The sequence below is a fragment of the Brienomyrus brachyistius genome, chromosome 4, assembly GCF_023856365.1.
Source record: "Brienomyrus brachyistius isolate T26 chromosome 4, BBRACH_0.4, whole genome shotgun sequence".
NCBI lineage: Eukaryota > Metazoa > Chordata > Actinopteri > Osteoglossiformes > Mormyridae > Brienomyrus > Brienomyrus brachyistius.
Window position 1 is genome coordinate 1,461,350 of NC_064536.1, and position 24,945 is coordinate 1,486,294.

The 24,945-nt window shown below is 42.4% G+C and overlaps 1 protein-coding gene across 3 annotated transcripts in view; it reads right to left on the reverse strand.

The window, feature by feature from the left end:
* The window catches only part of LOC125740521 (astrocytic phosphoprotein PEA-15-like), a 44,569-nt gene extending 26,367 nt beyond the window's left edge, over nucleotides 1-18,202 (reverse strand). For 2 of the 3 annotated variants that reach the window (XR_007397635.1, XM_049011776.1), the window contains exons 1-3: nucleotides 17,789-18,202; nucleotides 649-823; nucleotides 42-197 (exon numbers count right to left, since the gene is read on the reverse strand). Coding sequence is in view for 2 of the 3 variants with exons in the window: in XM_049011776.1 (XP_048867733.1) it covers nucleotides 42-197; nucleotides 649-820 (328 nt within the window). In the remaining variant the exon portion in view is untranslated. The remainder of the gene's footprint in view (nucleotides 1-41; nucleotides 198-648; nucleotides 824-17,788) is intronic. The other variant, XM_049011778.1, reaches the window with a different exon arrangement.
* Between the last annotated feature and the right edge of the window lie 6,743 nt (nucleotides 18,203-24,945).

Consider the following 24,945-nt stretch of genomic DNA (forward strand, 5'->3'; position numbering starts at 1 on the left):
GAGTGAACCAGGAATATAGAGAGTGAGTAATAAAAGCGCACCTTTATACTTCTTGGCAGAGGGGATGCGCGTCAGCTTGGTGTCGATCTCGTCATCTTCGGAAATCTTGAGCACTGTGGTACGGTACTCGATGACGCGTGTCAGCAGGTCAGGGCGTCGCGAGATCTCGAAGATGTGCTCGATGTAACACAGGTTATCTACAGAATCGCAGCACGGGAAGCAAAGGAAGGCGTTTACCTTCAGCCAATACTCCTGCCCTGTACTGATCATTACTACCACAGAACCAAATTGAGCGCAATGGCAGAAGCAACGGCAAGAAAATCATGTCAGCAGTGCCTTCTTTTCAAGCATAAAGCTACTCAGCATATGAACTTAATTGCTTTACAGTTTTCAGGTACCCCCTAGCCAGGAAAAGTGTTTAGATGATAGAAGATGGAAGAATTATATTAATCCAGAGACCAACAATCTCTGTGTGGAGTCTGCACGTTCTCTCCACGTTCCATGCTAGTCCCTATGTTTGGCTAACATCCCATCTAAGGCATATATTGGCCTATTTCATCTGCTTCATGGTTGTTCTGTGCTTTGTGGTTGCTTTGTGGTGTCTTGCAAGATTTGTGTTTGTGTGTGTTTGTGCTCGGTCTCTCTCACCTTGGGAAAGCTTGTCATTCTTTTCCAGGTAGTGGAACCACTCCTTGGAGGAGGTGATAGCATTGCTTTGCTCCTCTGGAATGTCCTCCTTACAAGCAGACTTGAGCTGGTCCAGGTCTTCATTGGTGATGTTCTCAGACAGGTCACTAAGCAGAGCACTGTACTCCGACATGTCCTGTAAACGGGGACATCCCAGCGTCAACACCAGCAGGTTTACAGATGTTTGGACATAAACAGTAAATTTATAATACAATTTTCCTTCTTTATACACCAAATAACTCCGATTCCATTAAACACTGCCTTAAAACCACAAAACATTACATTAAAATAAATAAAATACCTTTTAGTTTCTATATTCAAACACTATAGTTATTACGGAAAGTTAGCAAACTGTTTTATCAAAATCAACCTAATGCTGTTACGAATTTGCCACAGCAAATTCAGATTAACCAGGATTATTTGGTCGCTAAGCTAACAGATCATCAAAAAGACCAAATGACTGTCTACAGTGTGTAGAAAAAGCTGGTATGATCCAACACCTGCATCATGAAATCATAATTACTCATCCAAGCATTTGCAGTTTTATTGGCAACGTTTTAAATTCTTTAAGGCGATTCAAAGCCTTCTGAAAGGTTCACAGAATAAAGTTACATTTTCCCTTAAAACTGGCATTTTGCATTCTAGGAAAACTTCCATAAATGGAAATCACTGAAATTGCATTCAGTGACAACTACCTTGTAAAATGTGACAAGCTGGTTCAAACTGGATTTATTTATAATGATCCTTTTGTTTGCCAGTAACAGATTTTGAAAGACTGATGATGGCGCGTCATTGGCTGGTAACTGAAATGACTGAATCATCTGCACATGCATTCAATGTGTTCATGCCAGTACAATAAAAACACCCAGACCGAGTTAACGCGCTTTTCACGACAGTCACGAACGCTGACTACCAAAAGAACAGAGTGAGGGGGCTTCCTTTACAATAGCAGAGGGACTTAAGCAGTAATAAATAGTCTTACATCAGCTGTAATTTTATTGCTGTTAAAAATTAGCTTTAGCTTCCTACTCAGTAGAGAACCATGAACTAATTCAATTTGACATATGTGACCCATCGCCATGAGTCTTATGGCCGTATTTCTACCAGTGCGACTTAAGACTCATTTCGTGCTGATGGGTCACATACTGGCTCTGTCATATAATTTCATTTTGATTAGAGAAAATTATGTATCATATTTAAATGGTTCAAAGCTAGCTTTAGCACATTCATTTGGCAGTTTATTTCAGTGTTACTACGTGAAATAAAGGTACAACACGCGACACTATGCATGCATATTTTAAGGCAAAATGCAAATTTTCAAGCAAACATGTTATCCCCCACACAAAGCAGAGTGCTTCGCAATTCCTCCGTGTTGTGTTTTCAGTAGCTTTCAGCTTGTTTCATTTCTTCCCCTTTGTTTCTCCCTCCCATCCTGTTTGTTTTCCCTGTATTTGTCTCAGAGGAGTCTGCGTGCTCTTTTGGGAAGTCACCTTTGTGTGTGTGTGTGTGTGTGTGTGTGTGTGTATCTCTCTCTCTCCACATTCTTTTTTGCTCTGACCATGATACATAGCATTCTGGAGTGCCTAATCTGCAAAAGTGCCCCCCACCCCTACCCCAAAAGCACCAGGTCTAGCTCTCTTCATCCATCTAATAGCCCTGTGACGCCCACCCTGTCTCTAAAAGCACATCACAACCCCTCTCTCCGCTATCACACAAGCTCCCGACATTCAGCAGCCATGCCTCACACACTCCATGGTTACTTGGATAGGGTAGGGAGTCAGAAAACAGTGACTCAGTCCCACCAAACGAACGGCACAAAGATTAGAGACAGGACATAAGCTGCGGCTTGCACTGCTCATTCTTTATCAGTTCCTGAACTTTCGCGGCCTACGACGCTGAAGTTTTCCCCTCTCATTGGCCCTCTAGTGGACAACTACATTAGGACAATTACTGTGAGCTTGGGTTACACCACATTTTGTCAATACAAAGACTGCTCCCAACACCTCACTGCAACTATAAAAAAATAATAAAAATCAATAAAAAAAAACGACATCCATAGTCACATTCTTGATTCATTATAGATAGTGACTGTTTTCCTTTAAAACAGCTATGCACCAGCTGGCAGATAAAGCCATAAACAGTGAATATTGCAAGATATTATTCCAGAACTACCTACCGAATAGCTACAAAGAATGCAATAAACTTCACAGCAACTAATGCAGCATTAATACATTAACAAACAGAGAGGTAAGTCTTCACTCAGTCTTGCAGAAGCATACAATAATGTGCTGATACACGCCCCCACACATGCCCACACACATTGACGAATGCAGCAATAAGGCTGCACAGTCGTACTCCGTTACACACCCACACCGCACTGAGCACACAGTAACGACAGCCATGTTGGATGGAACAGAAGGCACGGCAGAAGGCATGCCATGGGATTGCAGGGAAACCAACACCATAATGAGTCACTTTTATGTTTATCTTAATTAAATCTTTATTATATGCCCTGATGAAGAACCAAAATGCTAGCAGTAAACTGGTTGTTTGCAGAAGACACTGCAAGCCGCAGTCAAATTTTTACTAAAGCCCCATTTCTCCTTCAAACGTCAGTCAAAAATTACACTCGGAACGTCGCTGGAACAAACAAGTTCTTCATTCACTCTGCTTCCACGAAGCGGCTCCCGTATGGCTTGTCTTGAGCGTGTTTTGTCTTCCATCATTATGTCCATGTACTTTGCCGTTCAATAATGGATGCAGTACAAATTTGCCATTTATTGCATTTATCGTTTATCCTTTACTTCATCACACCTGCCCTCATCAGACTTGCCAGAATGGCAACAAAAAGTGGACTGGATGTTGAGAGACGGTGTGTGTGAGGCCGTTACAGGTGTATGCAGACGCTTGCTTTCAGAGAGGGGGGGGGGGGACTTTCAGATCTCAGTTTCCTGAGTTGGTGAGCTACTCCGCGTTCACAGAGACAAAGAGGACCTAGAAAGAGCCATGCTCCTAGTGACCCCCCCCTCAACCCCCCGTTACCCATGCCACACACCCCGCTCACCAGCCTGCCATCCAGTCTTAACACATAGCTGATGTTGTCATGGAAACCTGTTTTGCTTTTCAAACAGAACGCAGTTGCCTAGCAACAGAAAGCAGCTCCCCCATCCAAAAAAAAAAACAAAAAGAGACTAACACTGGGCCATAGGGTTGGGGGGTAATATGCAAATGAAAAGCTGTAAGTGAAACACCAAAGGTTAGGGTTTGGGGGGCAGGTCTTCAGCAAAAAACCAAGACCAATGAATATGACACTTCCTGCATTCCTGGTAAAGGCTTGACCCTACACCATATATAAACCAAAACCTGGGTTCAAGACCTCACATGACTCCACCCAGCTACCACAGCAGACCAGACCAAACCTATCCCTACCAATGGACCAGCACCAGCCTTGTACAGTCCAGAATGACAATATAATCTGCACATTTTAGACCACGGATAAGAGAGGAGTTGAGTCTGAATAAATTCAGAAAAATCGTATTCACCCCAATAACGCTGCTTATTGAGCGTCATTATTTCTCATTTTTAAATAATCACACTAGCTGTGACATGAGCACCTGACAGTGAAATGGAAAACAAACACCGTACACACGGAGTCTAGCTTGTTGACAAGCAGATAAACACTATCAGATTGATAAGCTTCTCCTGTGACTAATGACCGAAGCCTGTTTTGCTGTGTAACTTGGAAGCTCTTGTATTAAATAACAGTCATCGACAAAAGAGCACCATTGAAATGCATTAGCCATGCAGAACATATGAAAAACCGCATATACCACTGGCAGCCTCGTCAGGCTGGGACATCAAAGCTGTTTACAAGAAGGACAATCAAAATCACAGGTCTGGCAGGAAACATCTGCCATTTCCCTACGCCTCCTCCGTTTGGCTTCCTATCTCCGCTATTAAAGCACAGATGTGTCGACGAGGTGAGCAGAGGGAGGTGACGGAACGGCCACAGTGAACAGGCCAATCAGCCAAGGTTAGCCAGCTCCCAGGAAGCAGAGTTCACACAGCTAGCAACCACGCTTGCTTCGTTCCCATACAGATGTTAGACGTCACGTTCCACCCCATGACCAGAGAACGGAGGAAGTGCCTTGCCTCCTAACTCCTTTCTCATCGAAACAGGAAGGTCAGAGGGTGATGATTCAGGCAACACGCTTTAGGAGAACCATCTCTTCGTGACATTTTTCACTTTCAGGGGCTGATTCACAGTACTCACAGCAGGAATATACACCAGTGGGGGTGCCAGCCTCATGTCCTAGGCAGACTCCCCAACTGGCCGTCTGTCTTTCAAGCTGACCGGTTCTGAGCCTTGTGGACTAATTAAAAACCAGGCCGTGGCCCCTGCGACTGATGCATGGCATTCTGGCACAACACATCACTTACGTGGGTGGCAAACATTGGGGGTGGATGGTAAGCTACCGCTGTACTGTAAAATGTTTCAAGATCTCCTGAAGAACATCATTACATAACAAGTTGCCACTTCTGTGAACAAAGCACTAAATAAAAGACAAACTATAATCACACTCCTTATGCTATTATGAATGAGCATTTGAACCTAAGTTCCTCTGTATTATAGGATCTTCTACACTCGATATGCATTAAGATGCAAAGAGGTCTGATGCAGCCGCAAAGCTTTGTTAGATCAGAAACACAGGTTCCTCCACACACCATCACTGCCCGTACACTTGTCACACTCTTCACAACAAGGCAACAAGACCGCGCAGCTCTGATGGACGACCATAAGTGCAGCCAGGTGTACGCATATGGGCAGAGTTGCTGCTCAACTCTCACTATGACATCACCCAATTAGCTCTGCACATGGTGGAGGACACAAAGGCTTTATATCACTTCAGCCATTCTCTGCAGGGATTCATTAGAGGAAGGGCCTCGCTTAAAGTTAAAGCGACTCCCCGCCTCAGACAAGCAACCTCAAAATACAGCACTGATTTATTTTAAAAACACTCCTACCATTACCATTCTCTACAAATCCCTTGACCACATTTCCATAAGCCACAGAATCGACTCAGCTAAAATAATAGGCTGAAACTGAGTTTAATTGCTGGGAGCAACAGTTAATTTGCTTGGTTTTACAGCTTGCCTATGACTGCCATTCTCCATTAGTGTAATATTTCATATGGAAACACTTGGCCTTCAGGAGAAAAGCAGAATCATTGCTGAAGTTAAGCAATTTTCTTTAAGAGCCTATTGACACTTTAAAATGCAAAACCAATTTTACAATGGCTTTTAGAAATAGTCTGCCAGAGGTAATGAATTAACACCGCCTTGTGGGTACGGCCTCACCTCAAGCTGCACACATGAGCATTACGCTTTGAAAGTGACCAGTACGAAGATGTGCAGTTACTGGGAGAGAGTGTGTGTACCCAAGAGGTGTGCCTCTGGCTTTACTTATCCTTCATAGTGTTCCTTAGCTGCTGCACTTTGTGCTTATGCGGAAGCCATTTTCAGGCATCGTCGCCTCTGCATTGTGAACGAGCAGCCTGCTCTGATCGACATGGAACCACTGTGACTCCACAACAGCGATGAACCGCAGAAACTCAACTGCTCCTACCCAGAATCACGAAAAACACCATCAATTCAGGGAAAGAGACTCCGGGGCAGAGAAGAGCAGTGGCTGAACCTCCTATTAAGGAGAGCTAACCCCCTCAGTTCGCCATATGATTCTCTCCATTACCAGACAGGACGTGGTCTACCTCTGCTTATTTCCTGCTATTTTCTCTTCCCTCACGAAATTACACCATCTCCCCATTGGGTTTGCTTACTATCGCTCCCATATTCTACCTCTTTCCTTTTCCCTATTCCCGTATTCATCATTTCACGCTCAGCTCATCGCAAAGTGCCTTTTGTTTTATGGGGGGGGGGGGGGCCGTGGGGTTAAACACTCTCTCTTTCAGAATGCAGCGCTCGGAGCCAACACCCTGTCAGACGGCCCGTCAGACGACCCCATTTAGAGCACCGCAGGACGCACAAATGCCGTTCTGTTTACGCCGAGCTCGTGGGTACAGAGGGAGGCCGCGCCGTTCCACTTTGGCAGGGAAAACCGTGCTGTGCCACCGTCCAGTGACATTCCAGGACTTTTAGTGCAGTACAGATTTCATCCTCAGACGGCATTGTGTCCACACTCAGACACAGCAGTTGGTATATCGGAGGCCAGACACCGTAGGGAATGAGGCAGGACAGGCACTGAAGGGGTGTGTGCATGTTTGCACGGATGCTAGAACAAGCGTTACTACAGGCGCCGTGAACAAAAGTGACATTTTGGTGTGAGTGAGTAAGTAAACTTTGAGTTGCATTCAGATTGTATGTGTGTGTGTGCGTGTGGAGAGGGGGCTGTGTAGGTGTGTGGGGTGAGCTTCCACCGTAGCTCCCTGCTAGGAACAGACAATGGGACGCTTTGAGCCGCTTCGGTCCATGGCTCTGGCCCACATAGAGAGCAGCTGCCGAGTCACCATTCCCCCGACTCCCAGTATCTGGCCGACTCCCTACGCTCACATGGCCACCTGCTGGCCAAGCCGTGCCGCGCAACAGGAGGCTGGGATGGGCGTGCATCAGAGGCACAAAGAAAGAGCTCACAGCAATTATAGGGCACAGACACAGCCTGATTCTGCCTCTGTGAGTGAGTGTGAGACAGAGAACATGCAGGGACTTGCAACAACCTTATCGATATATTCCCTTAGAGGTATCTGGGTCAGGGGAGTCTATGAAATAAAGGAGATCGATGGTAAGAAGAAGTAAAGATGAAAAGGATTTAGACTGTAAAAGAGGGCAAATGAGACACTGAAATACAGCCAATCAAGAAATGGTTTAAAAAAAGAACAAGCATAGGAGGCAGAGGAGTGATATACAAGGAATACAATGAAGAAAAGAAGTGGAACAGTTTACTTGAAGGGGCACAAATAATGTTGCAGTACACTCTTACTTAATGTATTAACTAGAAACCAAGTATTTGTTACCTACCGGTCTCACGTTCAAACATCATTACTCAATCGTAACGGTTCATGTATTTCACAGTCATTAGGTTTGTTCATGATTTGCACTTGAGTAGTAAATGAGTTACTGAGTTATTTGTGTCCCTTCAAAGTGTTACAGAAAGAAGACACTAAGCATAGGTACTGGGTAATGGGTACTGGGTAATGGGTACTGGGTAATGAACAGGTGAAGGACATGACATGCATTGGTTTAGTGGGATGATTCCAGCCATTTTTCTCCACCACATCTCTTTAATATTTTGGCAACGTATTCAGTATTCCTTTAAAGCTGTATTGAGGGTGTTTGAATTTTCATTGCTGTGCTTGGCAGGTTACACTTCAACTGAACAACAGAGCTATTGGTACTCAAGGAAAAAAAAAACCTAAAATAATTTGTGCTTTATTAAGAATTGAAGGGAACAGCCTATTACACTTACAAAGGGATGCTTTCGGTGCATTTTCCTCATGAAATATTCAGAAAAATTCCATGCACCCATAACTACCTCTTTGGAATGTCTCCTCCACATGGGTTTCTCAGGAGATAAAAGCACCCATGCAGAAACATACTGAAACCACGTTCACAGACCACACCAAATGATCTCATCTTCTCTCATAAACCCAAGTCACAAAAAGCTACCATACCAATAAAACCCACCTAGTCCTCTGCATGGGAACTCTGTATTTACATCATAAAAGAGCTCCCTTCTACGCCCATACACCAGCTCCCATCTATACGTCCCATTTGATCGTTCCCTGCCTAATGCCATGTGATGCGTGAGAAATTTTGCTCAGTGTGTGACCAATCACATTAGAATGTGCAACTCTACTCTCATTTGGGTGACTGCAGTGAAGAACACACTCATTCCTGGACAGATCTGAAATAAGGCAAAAATATAGACACCTTAATTAAATCATTATTATATGGATAAGCAAAATAAATTAGCAAGCTCTAATAACAAGTCTTCTAACCTGCTCAGCCTCAGGCAACCTGAAAAATTCCAATGCAAGTTAAAACTATCTGTATACAACACATTAATTAAAACCAACCTACAATGCACTGCTATCTACTGGACCCACATCACATGGACTGCAGACCGGTGACATGCTATCGTCGCAAAAAATGGGAAAAGGGGACTGGAAAGACCGGGGAAAAAAGAAGTGCATTACATCGCCACAAGAACACAGTGGTTAACTGTTAAGTGGTTAAGGTTAACTTTAGATATGACTGTAAAATTAATTTGATAAGACAAATTGTATGTATACGGCACTCGGATGGAGGCATTCATTAGGAGTTAACTGAGTCTGTTGAGATGTCGCCCACAGCCCTAATGGAAGATGAAGAATAAGTTTGGGATAGAGAGACAGGAAGAAGAGCTGGAGGGGAGTGTCTGATGAAAGGGGCACCTCTCATCCTCGGCCGTGCCAGGCACTACTGAGCACGGCCAGGGAACGGATGCGTCTTGGGGGATGGAACACAAAAAAAAATGCGGCTTGTAACACTACTGTCGCAGAGGAACAACACACAGAAGAGCCATACGGATACCGCAGTGCTATGGCAGCTACTGTCTATTCACTCGAAAGGGTGGGTGACCGGAGGTCCATCAGGGACTCGTAACCCCCGATTCACCCATCGCTAAGTGCCTGCACTGGGCTATAAGCACAAAGCACAGCACAAAGTAAGAACAGTGCATGAGTGCATGTGGGGGTGGCGTGTGACTCAGCAGCATAGGAAGCTGAGCCTGTGATTGGGAGGTCATCGGTTGAAATCCCAAAAAAACACCCAATTTTACACCAAATAATTCCTACTTAATCCAAAAATCATCCCACTGCTACATTTTCACTTCATGATTGTCTCTTGCAACTACGATGACAGAATGCGGAGGATTAATATATTAATTTCAGGGAGGACCCATATTAAATACGCACATAAGACTCATATTGCCTGCGATGGCCATGATTTCATCTTGGGATAAACATCATCAGGTGGTTAATGCACAGCTGCTGACAGACCAGCAGGGGAACAAACATTCAGTACAGCCAGTGTCAGTGCTACACGGTGAGCCACCCTGCCCTAACTGTGCTGCTCCGAGCTACAGCAAACGGCACTGGCTGCCAGGGGTGACAGGGCCCTCACTCTCATTATTCAGGCGTAAAACATCAGCCCCGTCAGCCAGATGGATGGACCACAGCACACTTTGATCAGCAAAACAACAGCACGCTCATTTTTATTTGGAGAGGATTAACCTGTTTATCTACTAGATCTAAGATCTAAGAATGACACAAAGCGGCATAAATTCCACTGAGCACAATTTATTTTACAAAATTTGATACAGATCAAAATCCTAATACACGCTCGTATAAATGCCAACAAACACATACCTTACTAAATATTCAAATATTAATTATAAGAATAAAATAATAAAACGTAACCATGGTTAGAAAAACACAGCCAAAAGTCAACTATTATTCATTTAAAGGGCCCTTAAATCTAAAACGTTTTAATATCAAGCCTGTAAATACCAGTCATCCTTCTGACATAATGACTGCACAATACATTCAAAACGGACTAAAACACCACTAAAAGAGACACAAAGTACAGCAACTAATTCACCCCACTACAGAAACACTGAATATTAGCTATTCCCACAGTAACAAAGCCAATTGCAAAACACACTCTTGTCTCTGAGCCAGAGAACGTGTTTCTGCAATAACAAATTGATTTTGCAAAATGGAAACAATTAAGACCTCAACAACCAAGGTGTTTGTGGGCAACAAGCCGAGGGAGACATGAATTCAACTGAATAAACACAGCATACACACGTTTTTGAAACTTCAAAGCGGTGCTTCACTGGTTAGCACTCTAATTTCACCACTTCAGGGCTCAGGGTTTGCATGTCCCCCCACCCAATGCAAAAACAGGCACATAGCCCAAATTCCTCGGAACTGCCCATAGCCTGTGTACGTGCCCTGTGATAGACCAGTATCCATCCAGTCTGTCCCTCCTGCCCTATGCTGTTATAGGGACAAGCAACTAAAAGATGGATGAACAAACATTTCATTGTACTACTTCCAAATCTAATTGATCTGAGACAGAGGATCATTTTTATAGTTTCCATAAACCAATACCAGACAGGCTGGAAGTGAACATAATAAACACAATGTGATGAACACAAGCAGTAAACGCAGACAGGAAATTGCCTGCAAAAAAAGAAAATCCATTTCTACCCTCAGGGACATGTATTGAAACAGGGCTGAACCAGCGTCCAGTCCTCTCCATCCTCTCCACCTCTGAGACGCAACCTCTGGCTTCATTCTTTACACTAAAAAAAGCCATCCTCAACGATGGTGCAAGCTCCAGCAGGATAAAGGGACTCGGTTTTTCGAAAGAGAAAGTGCCAGAACCGGACATGGAGGGCAAAGAAGAGGAACACAAAGCGCCTGAATTCACCAAGAGCAAACATACCTCATGGAAGCGAAAAGAAAAATCTGAAAATTCTGAAACACTTTGAAAGCTACACCAGCAAGAGGCCAAAAACAAGCTCAGCAGCAGTACTGGAAGCTGTACTGAAATGCAATTGTTAAAAGAATATAAGGAGAAGTCAAATAAAAAGCAGGCGAGAAAAGGAGCTCCATGAATAGGGATTATATTGCATTTCCATCCATCCATCCATTTTCCAAACCGCTTATCCTACTCGGTCGTGGGGGCTCTGGAGCCTATCCCGGAAGCAATGGGCAGGAGGCAGGGAACAACCTAGGATGGGGGGCCAGCCCATCGCAGGGTACATTCACACACCAGTCACTCACACATGCACTCCTATGGGCAATTTAGTAACTCCAATCAGCCTCAGCATGTCTTTGGACTGTGGGGGGCAAACCGGAGTACCTGGAGGAAACCCCACGACGACATGGGGAGAACATGCAAACTCCACACACATGTGACCCAGGCGGAGAAATGCAAAATCCACACCGATGAAAATAATGATGACTAACAGTTCTAACAGTGAGGATGAATAATCATGGGCCTGATACAGTGAGGAAGGCTTGGCTATGCTAGGACAAGGACCAAGTGATAAGAACATAAGAACATAAGAACATAAGAACTATACAAACGAGAGGAGGCCATTCGGCCCATCAAGCTCGCTTGGGGAGAACTAAACTAATAGCTCAGAGTCGTTAAAATCTTATCTAGCTCTGATTTAAAGGAACCCAAGGATTCAGCTTGCACTACATTATCAGGAAGGCTATTCCATACTCTGACTACACGCTGCGTAAAGAAGTGCTTCCTTAAATCCAGCTTGAAGTGTTCTCCCGCTAATTTCCACCTATGGCCACGAGTTCGTGTATTTAAACTAATGCTGAAGTAACTATTTGGTTGAACAGCATCCAAACCTGTTAGAATCTTATATACCTGGATCATGTCCCCCCTCAATCTCCTTTGCTTGAGACTGAACAGATTTAGCTCAAGTAACCGTTCCTCGTATGACATTCCTCTAAGACCAGGAATCATTTTTGTGGCCCTACGCTGCACCTTTTCTAAGGCCACAATGTCCTTTTTAAGATATGGTGACCAAACCTGCACACAATATTCTAGGTGAGGTCTCACCAAGGAATTGTATAATCTTAGCATTACCTCCCTTGACTTAAACTCCACACACCTGGAGATATACCCCAACATCCTATTGGCCTTTTTTATTGCTTCCCCACACTGGCGAGAATGGGACATGGAAGCATCAACATACACACCAAGGTCTTTCTCATGATCAGCTACCTTTATTTCAGTGACACCCATGAAATACCTGTACTTTATATTTCTGCTCCCTAGATGGAGTACCTTACATTTATCGACGTTAAATTTCATCTGCCAGGTATAGGCCCAGTTACTAATTAAATCAAGATCCCGCTGTAGCTGCTGAGCCACTAATTCAGTATCTGCTACACCACCCACCTTGGTGTCATCTGCAAATTTCACCAGTTTACTGTATATATTGGTATACATATCATTTATGTAAATTAGGAACAATAGTGGTCCTAAAATCGAACCCTGCGGTACCCCACTATGAACGCAAGCCCACTGTGACATTGTGCATTGTGATACAAGCACCAGAACCAGCACTAAGTCACGTCAACACAGCTGCACAGCTCTTGGTTTAAAATGAGTTAGAGGGATTTTGCACCCCCAGAGCACAGCCTCACCAGCACTAAGCCAGCTCTGGATTTCTCCAGGAGTTACAAATCCACAAAACACAGATCAACAACCATGCAAAACACAGAACAGCAACACAACCACATCACACGCAGCAAGTAGGGAGTCTGGTGGGTGTGACACGGGCCCCCCACAGACACACAAATAAGGACAAAGTTGCTAATGAATGAAACATGTGAAGACGGCATGCCAGAAAAACACACGGCATGACAACTACACCAGCAAACCCACACACACAAGCACAGGCGGTTCTGAGAAGCTCCCTCCATATCTGCAATGCTCAGTCTGTAACCAAGTGAGCTGTGAAGCACCAGATTGAGAGATGCACAGAATCAGAGGCAGACTGAACACCTACGGCTTTACCTGTAGACATGGTTCTTCTTTCCTAAGCTATATTTGAAGGAACAGCTGCTGCAAAACCATTAATCTTTTCCTAATACTTCCCAACATCCTCTCTCTCTTATTCTTTTATTATCTTACTAAAAAGATTCCATGAAAATGTCGCCTTTAAGCCTCATTTCCCACATTCTCACTCTCTCCTCACACAAACAGAAAATTATCACCTCCGAAGCCTACAAACTAAAAGGTGGGAAAAAGAAAACACAGCAAGGTGATGAACCTGCGACTGGTGACATGACACATGCAACTAGGGAACATGGAGCGGCACCCCGCTGGGGCGAGGAGGCTTGTGTGCATCAGAGAAGCTACCAGCTACGTTACCTGGAGTTTCAAGCTCAGGGGTAGGGTCTGGGTAAAAGGAAAATGGGATTAAGCCGTGTTTCTACACCAAAGCTACCATTTACTATCAAGTGGGCAGCAGCAATACATGACTGTGTAGGTGGAAAATGATTGCACCAGTAATGACATAATTTCATACTGCCTGGAAGAAGGCAGCGCTAAACCGCTTGGGTACCAAAAGACACACCAGAATAAATAATGATGGAGTGCTGAAAGATGGGGCCCTCAGGTTGAAAGCATTCAGTATGTCCCTGAAGGAGAGCTGAGGATTCTTTGGAATACAGCCAGTGTTTGTGACGCAGCTCGATCAAAGTCTTTTGAACATCTGTGTTACCGACGCTGCCATGTGGGGGGAAAAATCAGAAGCTGAAAAGCAAGGATCACAACTGGAATATGGAACACAAGAAGTAGGAACTACGGAAAGCTGTATGTGGTAAGGATGGAAATGGATCATTAACAAGTCAACATCTTAGATACTAGTGAAGTCGGACTAAGCCACTCTCAGCCAGATGAACGCATCATTTATTTTTCCAACAAATCTGGAAAACAACATAATGACCTACAGAATGAACGAAAATCAGACTGGTAGACATTTATTATTTCCCCATGTCACAGACTTTGAGATTTCATTCAATGCAGGTTTCACACAATAACATTTGCCTGACACGGAACATAGGAAGGCCAAGAAACAAGACGTTATTTGTGACACACCATGGCTAGTCAACAAAACCAAGGAATATCAGAAGGAGGTCACGTGCCTTATTGCATCACAATGTCCTTATAAAGAATCTCTGCACTGGACAAAATTGGTAAAGGAGTTAGACAAGGATGCATACTATCACAACACATATTCAACTTGTACACAGAACATATAAAAAGTGAAGCTGGAATGGGAGAAGAAACAGTAGAATCAACATGAGTGGTAGAACCATCAACATTCTACGTTCAGTAATAGCCCAAAGTCTCTGCCTTCGCAACAGTACTCTTTGAACATATTTATGTTTCATTACTAAGCAATTTGACACTCATGGTAGTAACACACTAACTAGGAAGAGAAGAACAGAAACTGTATTTAAAATGGGTAGAGATGCAGCAATTGTATTGGCCGATAGAGCAACAATCAGCCATCAGCCAATGGTTAAAAATGAGCCGATATTGACCATCAATTATTCCCTTTAAAATTGTGACCCATATTGCTCTACACACCCGCAAAATAAAGTCTGAAAAATGTCTGCTGTGTGGAATTATTTTGATGTTAGCGAAAACAACATTAGAAATGCATTGTGCAAACATTGCTCTGCTAAAATTTCATGAGGAGGATCTACTAATAAACATTTCATGTATTTGATTGGTCACCTTAAGGCGAGACAGTAGAAAGAGAATGAAGAGTTTCTGAAAAATAAATCCGTTCCAATAAAGAAGGCTGCAGTACTGCCAAATAACAGTAATCCGTCAGTAACACAAGCGTTTGATAGCAAAAGAATATCCAACGCAGACAACGCAAAATCAAAATATATTACTCAGAAAGGTTATCACACTTGATGATCAGCCTTTCTCCATTATAAATGCTATAAATATATAAGATGTATACCATTATAAAACACAGTGCTCAGAGAATGCCTTTGTATGGCAGAATTCATGCTTTCTAACAAAAAAAAATACTCCTCATATTTTTGGAATACAATTTATTTATCCATTAATTTATCTGGGTGGCATGTCCTTTGAAACTTATTATTAAAGCAGAACCTCCCACACAATCGGTATCGGTGTCAATTTTCGAAACAATTGCCTATCGATATCAGCCAGAAACTTCCTTATCCGTACATCACTAACAATAGACAAATATTAAACATGAACAACCGCAGATATTTTTTTGCCATAGATTTCTGAAATTACAGAACGCACAATAAATGATCGTTATTTGGATGGAATACATTAGGTTACTCCTTGTTACCAATGAGAATTCAAATGCATACTGTTAGTCTAATTTTCCATAATATAAGCCGTTATGACTATTGTTTTCAAAAAAGAAAAATTCTGTAAGAATAAGAATACATGCTTAACTGGAATGAAGCGTGGAGGGCACGCTGAAGGTCTCAGGATTGCCATGGTTACAGGAACTTCACAAATCAACATGTCATCAAGGTCAGGAATTAAAACACAGTCTTCAAATACTGACTATTGTGTCATTATGGCAGGTGGGACAACCCAATTAGGAGCAAAGTCATTTAGGCAAGTCAGCTCCGTCTGGTTAAATATGCTACAACTGCTCTAATTCACATTCATTTAACCACAGTTAAGTTGATTATAATTATCTCTTTGTATTGTATTAGAAATGTTTTTTTTTATTATTTACAAGCAGTTATTAATTATCTGAAAACCAATTATAACACTTCACTCTGCTAATTTACACGTGCATTTACGAAAGGTACTACACAAGATGCATACTAGAGATGGTTCAAAACAGAAAAAGCATCGAAGCACATACGTCATTTTGAGTATAAGGTAAGAAGCAACATCTTTAACAAAATCAATGTTGGAAACCAGCTAAACGAAAATTTGAGCAAATTTTACGACTGCAAAATATATAATTGCACATTACAGTGCATATGCACTGCAAATATACTCTTATCTGTCTGCACTTGACTGCAGTTTTTTATTGAAAGATCAACTCTGCACACTTTAGAAAAGAAATGTCCCAATATTGCAAAAATTCATAAATGGGGAATCTGCCAGAGGTTTTTTTTTTTTTTTGGTTTGCAGGAAAGGGTCTGAAAAACATGTTAATAACCCCCCCCCCCTCCTGTCCATTTTTCAATTCAGTCTCAATATCAGAGTCTAACACCCCCCATCAGACCACCCCTCAAAAACCAATATTGCTCACAGCAAGTCCTTCATCTTTAGGAGAGGTTAGGCCACGTCAGTCACATAGGATGAATGCCATCGGTTCTTCAGGATCAGCCTGTGACACGGCACCGTGTTATCAAGCGTAATCTTTCTCTTTTTTTAAAAAAAAAAAAAGACGCATTTCCTTGAACCACACTAGGTTTGAAACTAAACTTAAAAAATATCTCCGATGATTCACCAGACACCAACCGTGCACTGATCTCATTTCATTTTGTCACAGTGAATGGCACACCTGCATGCACTATGGTTCAGCGGGATGGCATCATATGAAATTAATACATCACAGAACAAAGAAATGATGACATTTCCTCGCCTTTGAGAAGCGAGGCAATAACAGACACCGCAATGACTCCCTGGCTGCTGCGATGCAAGTAAAACACAGTGTGCCGAGGGAGGGGCTGGGGGCCCTTCAGCCAAACCATTACAAAACCATTATGACCACAGATGAAATGGGGGTTTAAAATGCATTGTGGGGTTCATATGAGGGTTTGGATAAAGAACTGACGTAATAACCACAGCCTGAATTTTACACAAAAATAAATAAATAAATAAACACAACTACTTGAATTTAATGGACCGGTTAATGTTTTGCTGCACGTGTTTTCGGGTAGAATTTAAACTTTAAACATTACGTGTGTTTTTCTTTTAAATTACAATTTCTTATTCGCAATTGTAGGTTCATAAAGTGTCTCTCAAAGCCATTTAAAGTACAGCACCGTTACACCACTGTCCAAACTCTGAGCAATGTCTTGATACTGCAGGCAGGTTAACGCGCTTCGTCTGACTTTGTGACAGCTGACAGTTTTATGATGATGAACCACTTACAGCGCGGTTCTTAGATAGAGCCGCCATCATATTTTCCAGACGCACCTTAATTATAAAACCACATATATCCACCTGTAGATTCCTTCATTTATTAATGCCCTCGTGAATAGGATGTACACGCGAACGAAGATATAATATAGAAACAGCTATTGACTTGACTCAGAAATGTCGCCATAGAGGACATTTTCGTAAAACCTAGCAAATACATAAAAGTAACGCAATTTAACCAATATCGTTTTAAACATAAACACTTATTACACATGCGCGATTAAGTTCTTTAACCCGTACGGCGTAAAATAAAGTCTGCAACTAGTTCAAATAAGCCAGTTATCAGACAATCCCAAATCTGGATGATGCACGATACACTGTTAAGACATTAACTTACTCCGGGTTGAAGGGTCTGAATCAATCAGCCGCACAGTGATGCTCTTAAATAACAAAAGAAAATGCGTTTCCTTATCCCGGTGTATGCAGTCTGCTTCTCACCTTCTTTCGGATTTGAAAATGATCCTTTTGTAAAGTCCCTTCTTTTTTCTCCTGAGTGATACAAAAATGTTGCTTAAGCTACTAAATAATTAACAGTTCGTTCTGAATTATCTGAAACGCGTATCAGTGACAGTAAACTGGATATACGGTGGATTCTATGCGCCGGGCAGTCGGCCCGATTCGCGTGTTTGTACGTGCAGACTCGCCGGTCTGAGAATGGAAACGCCTTTTCCCCCGTCCGCTCCTCTTCCCGAGTCACACGGCTCTGTAATTCTCCCTTCCCAACCGCACATACATTTCTCCAAGCTGATGTCACGGCTCTTTATCCGGTTTGTAAACTCCTCCTCTTTTTTATTTTTTTTTCCACGGTCACTTTCCCCGATCCTTCATATTTTCTATTACGGAGTGTGAACAGCTCAAGGTTTTCTCCGTGGGAGGTTGTAAACACGGGGACGGTGTTGCATTTTCATGCGAGATGCTCTCTGTTAAAACTGGGAATTTCCAATGATAAAGTTTGAAGACAGTTTCCACGCAGAAATAAAACATTTGGGTGGGGCATGACATATATATATATCTTAGCTGTTTATTTTCTTATTTTGCAAATCATGCCTTATCGTGTGTTTATGAGAAACACTCATGACGTTTAGGATATTTTTTTTAAATAACAGCAATAAATTAAATCATGCCTGAACCCCTGACATTCGGTGTTGTCCTTTTCCCCTCTAGAGAACCTAACGCCCTCCACTTCTTTTTGCCAAGATCAAGGACGTCTTTTCACCTAAATAGCTTAAAGGCTATTCACAGTAATTCATCTGTTACTCACTTTTTTAGGCAGATGAATTCGATCAAATAAGGAGTTTAATGCTAGCGTGCAATGCGGTAATTCTCTGAATGGGGAGTTTACATGCATTTACTGCTTTTTAATCATGGTCTGATGAGCAATCTTCCCCTGCGGTTGTTCAGCTGTCTGGGTTATTCAATGAAACCATTTCAGGGGAATGATTTAGATGAAAAGACAAACAAAGGAAATGCATAATACTGACCCCTCTTTCATAAACACCTCCCTCTCAGACACACACTGTCTCAGTTTTACATCTGCTTTTCAGTGATCATATACACTTAGACCTCTGTGTGCCTGCAATATAATGCCTTCACAGTAAGCTAATTAGCTAAGAGTCAGCACTGAGGCATCCATTAACCCAACAATTTCCTAGCAACTCAGTCCTTCACACTTTTCAACAGCACTTCCACCATGGCCAAAGTATTAAATACACCTCCTTCACTTTACAACTACAGTAACAGTAAATTAACTCAAATACATTACATTTTATAACAAAGGCATATCTATCATACTCCTGTAGAAACACTAAAAACTACGTGCACTACGTGCACTGCAATAAATTTCCATTGAGTTAAACACTTGCAATACAATGTGCTGGTACAGTTATGTACATTTACAGAGGCTGCAAACTCAATCAAACATGCTGTTCATTAGAGGGACCAAGAGCTGATGCACAGCTGTAAATGTCACATTAGTAATCATCACATTCAGTGAATAAAAGTCCCATTTCTTATAATGTACAATATTGCTTCTGTCTGTCTGGCCATTTTTCTCTGCGTTATTGCGATTCTCTAATTTTCTCTCTCCTCGGTGCACACAGTCTCCTTCTCAAAGTAATATTTATCAGCAGGACATGGGAACATTTTTGATTTTCTGTGTGTGGTTTTACTTAATCAAGCGGAACGCAGACAAACAGTGACCAAAATCAGTTTGTCACACTGACGCGCATTCGTCCCCAGCCTGCCCGCCTGTGGTGTATGCAAATACAATCCAAGTCTCGAAAACATTTATGAACCTTGGAAATTCATCTAGTTTAGTGTGGCGGTTACTCTGATACAATCCTAACAGCCCAAGCTAATAAAACGGTATGATGTATTTCATTAGCAGAAACTTTCATCCCCAGTGAGTGGAGGATGTCCTCTCGGGACGGGCAGTGAGAAGAAAAGGCTGTAACCCATAAATCCAAGCTGTGAGTGGACAAGGAGGGAGGACATGAGCCGTGTGAACAGGAAATGTCGTGATACACATGGAACTGAAAACCACAAAAGCAATAAGGACGTAATCAACAGATTATCCCTCCACCGAGGAAGCTGAGGCGGTACAGAACAGCGTATAATGAGAGTATTAACTACAGGCTGGCACCGGTAGGTGTGAGGGCGATGGTGATATATCCTTAATAGAACATGTGATGGTGGTGAGGTTCAGAGGTGACAGGAAACTGGAAGTGGCTTGAAAAGTGAAGTGCTAACAAGGAGAAGGTGATATACCGTATAAAGGCTCGGTGACAAGTCACCAGCCTGGTGCAGAGGTGCATGCTACAAGGACAGGTACACAGGCGACATACTTCTCCATCCATCATCTTTACACCACTTACCCAGTACAAAGGGGGCTAGAGCCTATTCCGGTCAGCAGAGGGCGCCCCACTGAACACAGGGAACACCCTGTGTAGGATGTCAGTCCATCGTGGGACACTTGTTAATCCCTAAGATAGAAAAGGACAGAAGCTTTTTTAAACCCTGATTGAGTTTATGGCTGACTGGTTTTCCGTCCACTGCCATTGTCTGAAACCATTCTAGGGAATGGTGTGCAGCATGAAAATTGAGGGTAAGCAACACAGTGGGCAGCTGCAGCCTGCACAATGTAAGCAAGGTGTATGATGGTGAATGAGCCTAAAATGGCATATAAAACTAACAAAGATAAACAACAGAGAGTAGCTCAGAGCGCAGGGACAGTTATCTACATTATCGCCCTTCTCAGATATTCACAATTAATTTCCCTTTATTTGCACCAACGAGCCTTAGGTGGGCCAACTGCATGCAGTGTCCATGGTGAAATGTTAAAAATAAAAAAACATTTAAGCATACAAGGACACAACAGGACATAGGAATATAATAATTATACTATGGCACTTGTGTTAATTGAAGTTCATTTACCTTTGAAATACTCCCAAGTTTAGCCACGACTTGTTATGAATAATGTAACTGAATGAGTCATTTTCTTTCCCTAGTGTGAGTGCACCTGATGTAGCTGCATTCATTCCAAACAAGGTCAAAATGAAAAGGGGAAATGAATGCAATTTCCCAGTAAACTTTTGTTTCCAAAATAGTGCCTGTTTTCATTCAAGTGATGCCTAATTAAAACCATCTAATGAATATAAGATGCTATTTTAACTTTGTGAAATAAAGTTCCTAACCCTCTCTCCTTCCTATTCGCCCACACTACTGTGGTAAGATCTATCCCAAATATTATCTACAACCTGCTTTGTCTTTTCTTTTCACACAGCGTACACCATGAGTGTTCTGAGACAAGCACTCGTGCAGGATTCACTACTAATTTATTGTCACAACAGAGAATATGCAAGTGTAACGTTTACAGGCCAGTATGGGAATTCCGGGTGCCAGTGACCGATATCACTGCTAGTGTAAAATTGCTGGCTGAGAGTAAACATCGGTTCTCTCTGATTGTTATTCACATCGGCAGTAATGCTGTCCAAATGACGCAATCAGAGATCATACAGATGAATGTTGTAGAGATGAGTAAATCTGCTAAGAAGATGAGCTAAGATGTGGCGATGAAATGGACTACAGATTATCGCCTCTGCATCATTGGCGTGTTTGAATAGTGCTCAGAAAATGATGGAGATTTTCTAGATGGTTGTCAGTATTTTGGGGTTGGCCTTGAAGAGAGACGGCATTCACAGCGTCCGGGCTAGTGCCAATCTTCTGTTGAAAAACTTAGCTATTAGTCTGATGACTAACCAGAGGCAGACAGCAAACCAGTTTTAACTGACCATCTGCTAGCTGCTTGGTGTCGTCACCTAGGGTACATACAGTCGATCCATTGATCCAGTGTCTGTTAATCAAAGTGGTCTCTTGTCTCCTATAATATCTTAATACATATCAAGTTAGAACCTCTGTCACATGATGATGGTGATGTCAAGCTAAAGTTCAGGCTCTGGAATGTACGATCACTAACTCCTCATGCACTACTAATTAATGATCTCATAACTGACTTAAGTATCAGTTTCTTACCTAACAGTAAACTGCCGTAAACAAGATGACTGCATGGCACTAAATCTGTCTTCTCTGGGTAAATTTATAAACATAACCCTTGTCCAAATCAAAAGTTGTTGGTGGTGTATTTCAGTTGAATGTAGGAATCTTTCAGAAGTTGGGTTATAGATATAACACATCTGATATCCTAGTTTGTAACGCTGCTGGCTGAGCCAATCTCTCTCTGCCAATTCTTACTCTTATTAAAGTTTACAGACCTTCTGGTACTTAGAGTAGTTTTATATAGGAGTTTGCAGTCTTCAAGATTAGTCTGGTACTTATCCACACATAAAGCATTGATTGTTACAGATTTAAAACTTTGTATGCAAAATGAATGTGATGCTCTGAAAACAGCATTCATTTCTATTCTTGACTCTTAATGTTATGCAGAATGTAGGTCCTACTCATTTCTGTAATAATACTTCGATCTTTAGTTACGATATTCCTGTGGAACATGTAACTGCTCTTCTGTGGAATCTGTATCCTATGAATCCTGCAGACTCACATCACACTCTCTTAATGTTTGAGGTACAACTAATTATAAGGTTTGCCACTGCATCAGTTCTTAAATACAATGTTAGTTAATTTATTACTTCGATGACTACAGCAGCCCTTATATTAACAGGCAACCACAATCATTCAACAAGAGCAGTAACGCCTTTCTGAACTTGAGCAGGTACCTGTAATAAGTGAGCATTTGCTTCCTGGTAGCCTAGACTCAACTTAAGAAGAAAGACTTAATGACAAGAAATAAGCACCCCAGTATATTGATCGTACTCATGAACAAGATTCAGGCAAACTAGAATGTAATCGCTGTTCAGCTAAATTTAAGCTTTTCACGATCACCTGGAAAAATAGTTTCTTTACTAGTGTTATTAACTTTGGATCAATCAGTGCTTCGGCTCCTGCTTTGCATATGACCGAGGAATAGTGTGTAGCACTGTGTGTTAGAGATCTGCACATGTGTCTGGAATGATTCAATTCCTGTGCTTGACCCTTGCTGCTCCAGGGAAGCTGGCTGACCCTGCTCTCTGACCCCAAGATTTCTTCGCTTGTATGTCACTTTGGAGAAAAGCATCTGCTTGATAAGTAAATCTGTTGTTAGAGTGCTGTCATTGCTCGTGCCTGGGTTACCAGCTGCCTCTCGCTCCTAGTAATGCTGCCGGGGCATTTTTACAGTTCTTACTCTGCTGACGTACACCGCCACTTTTCAACTCCACACTCACTGATACAGTTTCATTATTCCGTCCTCCCTCCGGGATGAACCACTCGGAGGTCCGGGTACAAGGGAGCCCCCTGCCTGCCTACCGCCTACCTATGTTTCTGCCTCCCTGCATGGCCCCGCCTGCCCACCGCCTGCCTGAGCCACCTCAGCTGCCCAAATGCCTGCCTGCCTAGCTGACTATTTGTCTGCCTGCCTGCTCCATAATTCGCCTACATACCTGTGCTGTCCCACCATCTGCCTGATTTTACCTCACACTAATTTATGTAGGCTTGCATTGCCCAGTGCCGGCTAGAGGAGGTTGGGCTTCCCCCGTGAGTCTGCTTCCTCCCAGGGTTTCTTCCTCTCTCTGGGGGAGTTTTTCCTTGCAAGTTGTCACCTCAAGTTTACTCTCTGGAGGCCTCATACATTGTAACAATGCTCCTTTGTTAAAAACACTGTGATTAAAGTATGCAGGTTAAAGTATCTTTATCATTTCCAAGATTCACATAAAGGTATAGAACTGACAATACTCATAGCACCATAATGGAAGTATCAAAAACAGCAAGCTGCAAATACGAGATTCTTCCAGTAGTTGGTGCTGTTGTCTGGAAATACACACAGAAAATCCATGAGCTGAGACTCACAGGTACATGGGCAAAGAGTCTAAATAAAAGAGGTAGTTAGCCACCGTGTGAGGAGAGACAGCACTGACTAGAAAGAAAGACTTGGGATTAAATCTTGGGATTAAAAACTTAGTTTCAGTCTTCGAAATGCAATATTTAAAAATGCATTTTTATTCTAAAGTGTTTTGGTTACATCAGCCAGCCGGTGTTTGGCAATTCAGTTGAACAATAATCTATTTTCTGTAGCTGCTTGTCATATTCAGGGTTACAGGGGATCGGGAGCCTACAGGTAAGAAGCAGGGAACACTCAGACATTCGGGCAACTTGATGACTCCAATTAACCTCAGGATAGTTTTGGAGGGTGGATGGGGTGAGGGTGGAATGCCCAAAGGAAACCCCACAACAACGCAGGGAAAAGATGCAGGCGCCACACACAGGGAGTCAAAGCAGAGCTTCAAGCCCTGATCTCAGAGGTGTGGGGCAACAGTGCTAATCACTGCACAACACTGATCACTGCACTGCACCACATGAGCATGAATATCTTTCGGAAAAATTTAACACATTTCTCGACCTATTTAGAAAGTCTGTAGATGTCTAAATCAATTTACTTAAAAATGCACCCACACATGCATGGTGACATACAGCAGGGCTACTACAAACCATCAAGAGTCACAACAAGCCAGAGGTTACACAAACAGCATTCCTTCCCCCCAGCAGTGATACTTGATATCCATTGCTTTCTTGATCCTTGCACAATTAGCTGCCCCCCCCCCTCTTTATCAATACTGTTGCACTTCTAAAATCATGCTAGTGACAAAATAGGCTTTAACTTTGAAAGACAGCGTTTGCGCCGTGGCTAGGATGGGCTGGTAGTTTAGTGGATTTAGTTTCAGGCTTTTATTAATAACTCACCTATCCCCTTACAATTCCAAAATTAATATCTGACAAACTGCGCACTCATACAAATATAGACTCATGCATATATGCATCTTACATCCATATGTGATATAAAATGACTTGCAAAAGTATTCAGAGCCTTTAAACATCCACTTTCTACAATTACAAATCAACGCTTACATTTTATAAACATAATGCTGCGTTATTATTAGCTAATAT